The 11,447-nt window shown below is 44.0% G+C and overlaps 1 protein-coding gene across 2 annotated transcripts; it reads left to right on the top strand.

The window, feature by feature from the left end:
- The first annotated feature begins 1,770 nt into the window (after window positions 1–1,770).
- LOC106564688 (neuronal vesicle trafficking-associated protein 1) lies at window positions 1,771–8,225 on the top strand. 2 transcript variants are annotated; one of them, XM_014130937.3, is made up of 5 exons: window positions 1,771–1,960; window positions 4,179–4,326; window positions 4,715–4,816; window positions 4,927–5,040; window positions 6,744–8,225. In XM_014130937.3, the coding sequence occupies exons 2-5, from the start codon at window positions 4,198–4,200 to the stop codon at window positions 6,990–6,992; spliced, it is 594 nt and encodes a 197-aa protein (XP_013986412.3). In that variant the 5' UTR covers window positions 1,771–1,960; window positions 4,179–4,197; the 3' UTR covers window positions 6,993–8,225. The 2 variants fall into 2 exon arrangements, with proteins under 2 accessions (XP_013986412.3, XP_013986411.3); XM_014130936.3 differs by having other exon boundaries at window positions 1,779–1,960; window positions 4,715–4,834.
- The last annotated feature ends 3,222 nt before the right edge of the window (window positions 8,226–11,447 follow it).

An 11,447-nucleotide genomic window follows, 5' to 3' on the forward strand; every position in this document is an offset into this window, starting at 1 on the left:
GGATGACACGACCCTCCCCCTAAAGAGGAAGAAATAGAGGGTCTGCTTTGAAGTCCCACCCCCGCAAAGCAAAGGTCAAAATAATAAATGTAGGTCCAATTGAAGGGTATGCAGGGGGGGGGGGACAAAAGGCTCTAAAAGGGGGGCGAATGGTATATTTTGGTCAGGCAGTCCCTCACAGTCCCTCACTGTGTACTAAAGGCATGATGAATTCATAGAATCAGGCATAACCAAAGACGGAGTAGCAGGGGTCCTCGTGGAGAGAATAGGGTTTTTTAACCGGGCAGACAGGCCTGGCTCCTGCATCCTACTCTTTTTGTAGGCCATCAGTCTTTCTTTCGTCCCCTCTTTCTTTCTTTCTTTCTCTCGCTCTCTGTCTGTTTCTCCTTTGCTCGCTTAACCTCTCAGAGACACACTCTCTCTCTCTCACACACACACACACACACACACACACACACACACACACACACACACACACACACACACACACACACACACACACACACACACACACACACACACACACACACACTCACACACACACACACACACACTCTCTGACACATGCACACAAATTCTCCCACTTCAACACACACACACAACAGACACCCTCTCTGTCACACACACAAACTCTCACACATAAAACTCACACTCTTTCTGATACACACACTCATTCTCTCTCACTCTCTCTTACACACAAACACAACAGACACTCTCTCTCTCTCATACACACACATACACACACACACTCTGATACACACATATTCTCTCACTCTCTCTTACAAACACACACACAACAGATGCTCTCTCTCTCTCCACACACACACACACACACACACACACACACACACACACACACACACACACACACACACACACACACGAACACACAACAGACACTCTTTCACACACACACCACACACACACACACACATTCTCTCTGATACACACACATTCTCGCTCACTCTCTCTCTTACACACACACACACACACACACACACAGAACGTGTTTTCACTTTTTCACTTGTTTGGCATCTGCATCACCTCTTCACCTCTATTGAAAGGCATAATTAGAGGCACTGATGAATCACAGAGCCATCCCATAGACAGACCCCATCAGCTGCAGCAGCTGCTGCATGTCACATTGTGGTCATTGTGGTTCACAACAAGTCACTTTCATTTATGTCAGTCTTTGAGGAACTAGGGACTATGTCATTTAAATATGAGCAAGTTGTGTGCAGGTAGTGTTTGGTTGGATTAAAAAATCATATTCATTTTCAATTACATTTTCATTAAAACATTTTTGTAAATGATTGAACGGTTGAATTATTTAACCAATCATACAGATTAATGGTTTTATTTCATCTGTAGGCCTAGTAATTGGTTTTCAACAAATATTGCATGACATATCTATATGAATATCACAAACTGATTTCGGTATACCACACCAATTCGGTCTCAAAGTCAATATATACAATAATTTGTAGTTATTAAATGTGTATAGAATATTTTGTGGAATTCAATATAGTAGGCTAACCCATTTTTCCCATGTGAGAAGTAAATAAAGTTGATCAACATGTGTAAAACTGTTGATCTGACTGTGTTTGGCATACAGTAGGCATACAGACAAGGCTATTTAGGGACACTGCTGCCTGACCTTTTCTTTTCATTATAGGCCTACCCATCTAAAAACGTTCACCTTTACAGTAACATATCAGAATTAATGTGTCAAATATTCATTCCCTTTGCTTTATTATTCCCCACATCTCCCAGACACGTTTAACATGAGGCGCATCATAGAGGCTCCAATTTCCTCTGGAGGATGCAACCAGTACCGAATTACATGCGCAATCCTGCGGTGAATCAGACATCACCACGGTAACCGAACGGTATTCACAGTTCTCTGCTTTACCCGTAAACATCCACGACTCAACCCTACCGATCGTCATCCTCGTACGCAGTAAGTCATTTTTCTCCCTTTGTTATAGCCTATGTGTGATTTATTGTCATCGTTTGTTGTGGGCAATTTTATTGATAAGGCTTTTATGTCTGCTTGCGTTTACGTGAATAAATCCGTAGCCTACGGTATCCTATAGTCTACATTGCAAATGACATGATTCGATTGTCACAACAAAAATTGCCTGATGTGAAAACGGCATTGATTACATATGTCTTTGTGTTTATCTGAGTATCAATAATGGCGGTATATTTCAAGCATATTAATACGGTTGAGAGCCCCTCGATATTAATCGAATGCATGAAAAGAGTAAGCTAAAATTCACAAAGGTCTAAACAATTTCAAAGATGACATTGTCATTTGCGACAATGTATCGGTGTTCGAATTAGCTTTCATTAACGAATTCTTGAATTTCAATTTCTTCTTGAATTCTTGAATGTCAATCCATTGCCCTTGTAGCCTATGCAAAGAGCATCTCGAGCAGTCTGTGCCATGACATGAGGGTTATAGGTTATGTATGGTGCTTATCGAAACGTATGTTGCCACATGACGTGTGATGTGAGATGAGTTTCACCAGTCATGTTTATGCCATTTCTCTGTCTTGTTTGTTTTCGGGATGTTTGCTACCTGGCAGTTGTGCTTATCAGTGGAATCTCTGCTGCAGCAAACACGCTCTTTTCAATGCAGCAAGTTGAGATCAGATGCCTGATTAGTGAAGCATGAAGAAAAAAGTTAACAGGCCTAGACACTATTAATTTATAGAATCATTCCATTTTTGGGGATTTGTAAGTCTATGTTTTATGTTGTGTTATGTGGTTTTAGCATTTATAAAGCATTAATTCACATCACCTAGTTAATGTACTTCCCAATCAAAATATTCAGAGAATATTGACCAACAACATGAATAGAAAAGATTAAGGAAACTATACTGTTTGTATGGTTATAATGCCACCCACATCTATCCAAACTTTGTTTCATTCCTTTGCTGATGGAGGAACAGATTTGACAGCTGGCTCTCAGCTCATTCTGCATTGATATAGCATCAATCAGTCATCTGAATCACCATGGCACCCACACCTCCCTCCTACAGTAGCCTGCAATCTACAGTCTGAAGATGGTGGGCTGTAGTTCTGTACAGACAACCACATTAGCCATTATAGCCACCCACTCACTCCACCGTGCAACAATAGCTAGGCTAATGGAACCTGGAGGAAGTGTTTGTGTTTGTGTGTGTGTGTGTGTGTGTGTGTGTGTGTGTGTGTGTGTGTGTGTGTGTGTGTGTGTGTGTGTGTGTGTGTGTGTGTGTGTGTGTGTGTGTGTGTGTGTGTGTGTGCGTGTGTGTGTGTGTGTGTGTGTGTGTGTGCGTGTGTGAGACAGAGAGAGATAGCGAGAGAGAGTGTGTGTTTGTGTGTATGGTTTTCGTGCTCGTCTGTGTTCCTGCCTATACCTGTCTGTATGATTGAACCTGCGAGGAACTGACCTTTGCCCCCTTGTTAGCATCATCATTATGAGTCATTCCCACAGCGGTACAGGATGGCGAGCTACGGAGAAGGTGGTGTTGCGTTTCACACGGCGTCAACGAGCTCAGTGGCTTTCTCACCTTGTGTTCCACATTCAGATGGTGCGCTGATCGAGGAGGAGCGGGAACAGCACAGTTAGACCAACACACACATAGGATATGAAGCAAACCCACAGCGTGTGTTCCTGTGTGTAGCCCACGCAACGTCTTTACATGACGCACCGTGGCACTACAGCCAGTATGGACATAATAAACTCTATGCACATTGCCGAATGAAAGAGATACTGTAGACCTACTTGTGGAAATGGACATAATGACGATGACATCTAGTTTGACACAAACCTCCTAGATAGTGCAGGGTGAAGACAGTCAGAGGCATATCATGGCATCCATTTAAATAAAGCTCTCACCATCATTATCATCATCATCACCACCACTATCGTTTTAACATCATCTTCAATTTCAGCCACACAAGGAAACAGGGAGCAACTAAGTGGAATAAAGCCAAGCTCCATTACCAAGTATCTTACCCTCTACACAGTAAAGCTAAACTGAGTTGCGTTACCCAGCATCTAATCGTTCAGCACTGTTTGTATTGCGATCCAAATCGTCCAGACAGACAGTCATTGAGAAGTAGATAGAACCCAACAGAGCTGTGTTACCCAGCATCTGATCCTCTGCACTGCTTCTTTCCTCATTCAGATTGTTCAGGCAGGCAGACATGGTGAAGCTGGGCAGTAACCTGGCTGATAAGCTGGATAAAGAACAGTCTATGGACGATGGCTTTGATAACATCCCCCTCATCACCCCTCTGGAGGTTAACCAGCTGCAACAGCCATACTTAGACAAGGTAACAACGTGTGTGTGTGCGTGCGTGCGTGCGCGTGTACCAAGCAAATTATTAAACATGTTCAGTACATCCTGTCTGTATATTACATTACACTACACGTCTGGACACACATCAAGCCTACATCATACCTGAGCCTGCCATTGGTCCCTGTACTGTGCCTTGACCCAGCCTCCCTGTTATCCCAATGATTCAGAGTGCTCTGACATCACTCCACACTATCTCAGAGCCTCTTAGAATACATAGTAGATCACACACACACACACACACACACACACACACACACACACACACACACACCCCTTACAGTTCTATTTAAGGCAGCAGCCCAGTTCCAACCCAGCGATCTGACTCGGAGTGCTCTGTGTGCTATGCTGCTGTTGATCCTCAGGTAATCGTGAAGACCACAACAGAGTATCAGCTGCAGCAGAAGAAAAAGAAGAAGTTGTACGTGCCGGGAATCAACAAGCTGAATATAAAACTCTACAACAAGGTATCAGAGAAGGTCAAGGTAAAGTCTTATCTAGGGGCTAGTAGTATGTTTACTGAAGTACTGCTGGGAATGGTGATATTCATGGTCGTGTGTGTGTGTGTGTGTTCCAGCTCACAGGTTTGATCCTCATCACCCTTGGGTTCCTGGCTTGTCTTCTCCTGCTGGTCATGTACAAGGCTCTGTGGTACAATCAACTTACCTGCCCAGAGGGCTTCGTTCTCAAGGTAGGCATCACTAACACACACACACCTTCTATCCAAACAGCTTATGTCCCAATGGTAAGGTAGACCACTGAAAGCATCATCATCACATACACACACTGCCTCCTATCCCAGTCAGACAGTCCTATAGGTTTTTATTTTATTTAACCTTTATTTAACTAGGCAAGTCAGTTAAGAACAAATTCTTATTTACAATGACGGCCTACACCGGCCAAACCCGGACGAATCTAGGCCGATTGTGCGCAGCCCTATTTGACTCCCAATCATGGGCGTTGTGATAGAGCCTGGAATCGAACCAGGGTGTCTGTAGTGACGCCTCAAGCACTGAGATGCAGTGCCTTAGACCGCTGCGCCACTCGGGGTTACATTCATTAAAACCACAGACAAGAAGCAGAGGTTGTTTCTCTAGCGTTCTCTCACAGAGTCCAACAGAGGACTGTTATTTAAGTTCTTATAATCGCCTTCACAAACATAGTTATCATCCAGTCCCAATGACTTACTAATACACCCTCTCCTATAGTCCGTACTTACTGTACACCTCATCTAGTACTCATACTGTATTCTGTTGACAACATATTTTCCCACCAGAGACTTCTAAGGGATTCTCTCCCACTCTTTCTGTCTCTTCACTCTGGGAACATAAACTCATTATCTCCTTAGGACACCTCCCAGGCATCGTGTGCTCAGGCAACGCTCCACGCCTGTTACTCTCTACAAAGGCCCCCTGTCTTTTAAAGAGCGAGGGGCAGGCAAGGCTTTTTGGTCAGGCAGTAGATTGGGACGCCCGTGAATCAGAGAGGGGCCTTTCATTAAGGCTGAGCGTGACTAAACTGTGATTAAAGGCTTGAGACGAGAGGAGGGAGATGGGCAACGGGGCCTTCCCGGCAAAGGCTTTTGATGTTGACGGGTACAGTGTAGCTCGCAGCGTTTTTCCACAGCTAATGTGTTGTTGGAGACATGAAAAGGGGCAGGAAATAGGAGAGTCAAACGGAGGGTGTCGTGGCGTTGTCTTCCGTTTAGCAGAGCGTAGGCAGCCAGGGTTGTTGTGAGAGGTCATTTCTCACAATACTGATGGAAGGTCAGGTAGTCTGTCAAGAAGCCTTGGATTTCCCTCAGGGGTTTGTTCAGTAGGCCAATGCTACTCAATGGAAAACGCTCTTAAGGAAAACTCACTTGAAGCTTCTCCTGTCAGAGCTTGGCAAATTGGTGGAGTACCATTCTTTCCCTTCGACAGCTTACGTGTTCATTTATCTAAGGATGGCATCTCAGGTGTCATATCTAATGAGACGAAGCTGGCACATCTAAGTTTGAATATGAAAAATGATTTCCCTGAAAGAACCTTACTCATGCTCGCCCACGCTGTGGAATAAGACGTGTGTGACTCACTTGTAATAAGTAGTTTCAATGAAGGGTAAGGCAGTAACATGTGACTTGCCCTCATCGTTTGCTGAGTCCTTCCACAACCCATTATCATGACCAGAATCCCTGCTGTCCCTAACCGTAAATAGAGGCAACAGTATCAGACGTCATCACTTTGCACACCCTCTTCACTGACGCTTCTGCCTCCTGGCTCCTGTCTCTTACAGGGTTGGGGGTCACTTTCCATTCACTCAATTCAGGAAGTGATTTAAAATAGAACGTTTTTCACATCCTGAAGCAAATGATCAAATTGACACCAACCATCCTCTCTCCTCTTCCCCATGCAGCACAAGCACTGCACCCCAGCAGCAGTCCTGGAGCCCTGGTACTACACAGAGCAGCAGCAGCAGGAGGACCCAGTCGTGCCCCCCCGCTCCAGCAGTCTCTACACCGCCCTGGGTCACCTCAACCAGGCCAAGAGGACCGCCGCCGGCGGCATCATCCCCGAGCTGCCCCCGTCACCATGGTTCCCCGTCATCAACGCCCTGAAGCAAGCCGAGAGGGCCAAAGAGGAGGCGAGTCGTTCGAAGGAGTGAGGGATGGAGGGATTTCCAGAGGGGAAAGGTTTAGGAAGGGGTGATAAAGGTAGAAGGGAATATGGGATTTCCAAAAGGAAGAGTTAGGAAGAGGGGATGGAGATGGAGATGGGGGAGAAAAAAAGTGTTGTTTACTTGGGGGAGTTAACTATGAGGTATTCTGGGTAACGCTCCAAATGTCTGTTTAGGTGTCAGCGAAGGTGACTCATTTGCAGTAAAGTTAATCTCTCTATGACGTTATCAGTGAGGACCACAGCCTTGTGTTATGTGTGTGCGTGCCTATGCGAGCGAGAAAGAGAGAGAGAGAGAGAGAGAGAGAGAGAGAGAGAGAGGTGAGAGATGTGCGTGTGAGAAGCGTTGGAGAACTGAACATAACAAGATTCCCTGAAATTCTCACTAGATTATCTTTATCAGACTAACATGTTTTCAGGTTTTTATTTTATTCTGAACTGAATGTAGAGTATCGTTAGTAATGTGGTCTCACGAGGTTTAGCGTTATTAAATTTAGATCGAACTAGACATGTTTTTTGTAGATTTTTACATACACAGTTCGGAAATAAAATGTTTTGTTCTATTCAGGAAACACAGAGCCCACATTCATTTAGAAACCTGATTGTAAAAAACATATTTATCATGCCTTTTTTTCTCAGTAGATTTCCAGCAGCTATGAACAATTTGTGTATGAGGATTTTGGTACAATTGGGTACGAGGAACCTGAATATTTTCAGGTGGAAGATAATCAAATGGGTTGACGTCATTTCAATTCAGATGATTTTGAATGTAGTAGACTAGCAGCTGTACAAGTAGGATTCCTGTTTCATAATTAATATTTTAACATAACATTAACTACCTAGAGTATCCGTATCTTTGTGTTTTCTAGTATTTATTTAATTACCTATTTATTATGAGCTTACTTTTTTTCTTAAGCAATTTATTTGAATTTTTTTTTGATTTGGGTGAAAGCTTGAAGGATTACATTTTTTAAATAATTTATTTGGGGATTTTTAAAATAGTGAATAAAATGCAATGCGATTCATATCAAGTTTGCATTCATCATAATTCATCATAATAACTGGCAGTATTTTCACCATGGATCAGATTGTGATACTGTCATTATGTCACCATTCACCACCCAGCGTTTATAAACCTCGTTCTGTTCTGAGTGCCAAACGTTTATGTCAGACCCATCTGCTCTGATGTCATCAATAAAGTGTTAAGCTTTCTCATTCATTATCTTGGACTTGTTGAATTGGCTTTATTACTGCTTGTATGTACTTTCAATGCACAATAGCAACGCTCTATTTTTTACGATCCAGTTTCAGTATCTATTTACCTGGTATTTCCAAATTATTTCAATTAAGTTTTTTTTTTTTAAGAAAAGCAAGTAAAAGTACACCAAAATATATTTTCACTGTTGATTATTCAGAGATGAGTGGCATGCACAGAATTCTAAACATGACTTGCTTCTTTTCTTCAAACCTCAGCTTAGTTATCCGGAACTGAGCCATATCCTCCTCTCTCTCTATCTATCTCTGTCTCTCTTTCTTTCTTTCTGTCTCTCTCTCTCTCTCTGTCTCTCTCTCGCTTTCTGTCTCTCTCTCTCTCTTTCTATCTATCTCTGTCTCTCTTTCTTTCTTTCTGTCTCTCTCTATCTATCTCTGTCTCTCTTTCTTTATGTCCCTCTCTCTCTGTCTCTCTTTCTGTCTCTCTCTCTCTCTCTCTCTCTCTCTGTCTCTCTCTCGCTTTCTGTCTCTCTCTCTTTCTATCTCTCTCTGTCTCTCTCCTATTTCTGTCAGGGACTCTGCTGTGAGGCTGTCTGCATCTCATTTACACTCACATATTTTCACACCATCGCATTAAGCCCGGAGACGTGTGTGTATTTCTGTGTGTTTTGTAAGGGGCGTGTGTGCGTGCGTGCTTGTGTGCACATCTGTGTGTGTGTGTGTGTATGGGCAGGCTCATGTATATGTGTGTGTGTATATGTGCGCATGTGTGTGTTTGCGGATGCCTATGAGTACATGCACCTACTGCATGTGTGTGTGTGCCCAGCCACGCTTATTAATGAACTTGACATTATGCCCAGTTTAGACTGTGATGGGAGTTTTTCTCTCCCCCTCCGCATGCAGTTGCTGAGTGACAAACTTTGTCCGCTTGGCCTAGGGCATGGAACTACATAAAGTGTTAAAAAGTATTTATTAGGCCATTTCCAGACCCCATGCTTAGTGAAAGCATAGCATCTTATGCCAAGAAGGCTTGGATTTGGGGCCGGGGGAAAATCAAATAAAATCTGCTGGGTAGTCACATAAAGGCCTCCAGTCCCGTTTACCTCGCTTTACAACATCAACAGATCTCCACAGTAAAATAGCAGGTTGGCTTTTAATTTGTTCTGACTGTTTGGAGGCTCCGCATTCCCCAGTAGATTGCGAGGAGTCATTGCCAAAAGTCATTTAGGCTCATTTAGTGTATAACGTTCACCATAATCAAATTCCTCTGGGGTTTTTCTGATGTCACAAATAACAGAGGAGAATGTGAGAGAGAGGGGGACTTGGAGTGATGTAACTGTAATGGTCTCTCTCTCTCTTTTCATTGTTCTGTTTCATTTTTTATTTGTCTAGGTGATTACTCTCTCTCTCAGCGGCTGATAAGTAGGGAGGTGTAATTAAAGTATGTAAAAAAAAAGGATGAAAAAAAGTGAGAAAATTGGAGCGAGGTAGAAGAGAAGAAAGACAGAGACCGAACAAGGATAAGAAAAGAGGGAAAGAGAGAGACAGAAGAGAGATAAGAAAAGAAGAGAGGAGAGGAGAGGAGAGAGACAGTGGACAGGAGGGGACAGGGAGACAGTGGAAATGAGAGGGGACAGAGAGTGGACAGGAGTGGGGAGAGAGAGTGGAAAGGAGAAGGGAGAGAGACAGTGGAAAGGAGAGGGGAGAGAGAGTGGACAGGAGAGGAGAGAGAGTGGACAGGAGTGGGGAGAGAGAGTAGAAAGGAGAAAGGAGAGAGACAGTGGAAAGGAGAGGGGAGAGAGAGTGGACAGGAGAGGAGAGAGAGAGTGGAAAAGAGAGGGGAGAGAGACAGTGGAAAGGAGAGGGAGAGAGACAGTGGACAGGAGGAGAGAGAGACAGTGGAAAGGAGAGGAGAGGAGAGAGAGACAGTGTACAGGAGAGGAGAGAGAGACAGTGGACAGGAGAGGGGAGAGAGACAGTGGACAGGAGAGGGGAGAGAGACAGTGGAAAGGAGAGGGGAGAGAGACAGTGGACAGGAGAGGGGAGAGAGACAGTGGAAAGGAGAGGGGAGAGAGACAGTGGAAAGGAGAGGGGAGAGAGACAGTGTACAGGAGAGGGGAGAGAGACAGTGGACAGGAGAGGGAAAGAAAGAGACAGACAGAAAAATACCAAAACGAGGGAGAAGAGACAATAGGAAACAGAGAGGGAAGAAAAGACATTAGGAAGGAGAGGAAGGAGAGACCGAGGGAGGGAGGGAGGGAGGGAGGCAACTCAGTCTCGGGGGGGGGGGTCGGGGTTCTGTGTCTGTATGTGTTGTTGTGTGTCACAGTGGGTTCCCTCTACACTGGCGCCAGATGGGAATGTCTCCTTAACCAGAGTCAGTGCAACGACACATCCTCCACACACACCCACACACCCTCCCCATACCGACCTGGCTTTGATGATAGAAACACTATACATGCAGCATGATGTGGCTTGGTCTTCTATGGTGGTATCAAGGGGACTTTATCATAACTTATCACAGTGGTTTATTTCCACAGTATTATTATCTAGTTGACGAGCAATGAGATAAAGAGAAAATAAAGACGGTACAATGACATACTGAGGAGGAGAAAACTTTTGTAATTAGGGATATGAAATGAGTTAGGGCCTACGGGTGCTGGTCCAAAGCAGTGCACTATATAGGGGATAGGGTGCCATTTTATTCAGACAAAGATTTAGTGTTACAGTGGGAGTTTAGGAGGTATGTTGCCCCCTAGGGGTTGTATCCAGGGGTTGCGGAGAGGAATTCACTCAGGCTGGTTGTCACTAGTTCTGGTTGTCACTAGTTACCACAGCCACAAAGTCAACAATCCCTATATTATAAAAACTCATGAGGTCAAATATGCGCTTTTTGGACTTAATTTAAGGTTAGGGTTAGGCATGAGGTTAGCAATGTTGTTAGGGTTAAGGTCAGGGTTAGATGTAAAATAAGATTTTAAGAAGAGAAAGGGTTGAAATAGGCAGGGTTTAGCCATTTGTGGTTGTGGTAACTAGAGATGACCCAGAGTTCTCTCGCTGCATTCTCTTCCCTGATACATTCAATTTGACCTTTGACCTATAGTGACAGACAGTGTTCTCGGTACCCCTGCATTTCATCACAGACATTTTTTGATGATGAAATTTGATTTAACTCATTGTGATATACGGTACATTTGAAAGTGCCTTGAAGTCATTGGCCATGTCCCAATAC

This window comes from Salmo salar, chromosome 12 (genome assembly GCF_965601325.2).
Source record: "Salmo salar chromosome 12, fSalSal1, whole genome shotgun sequence".
Classification (NCBI taxonomy): Eukaryota; Metazoa; Chordata; class Actinopteri; order Salmoniformes; family Salmonidae; genus Salmo; species Salmo salar.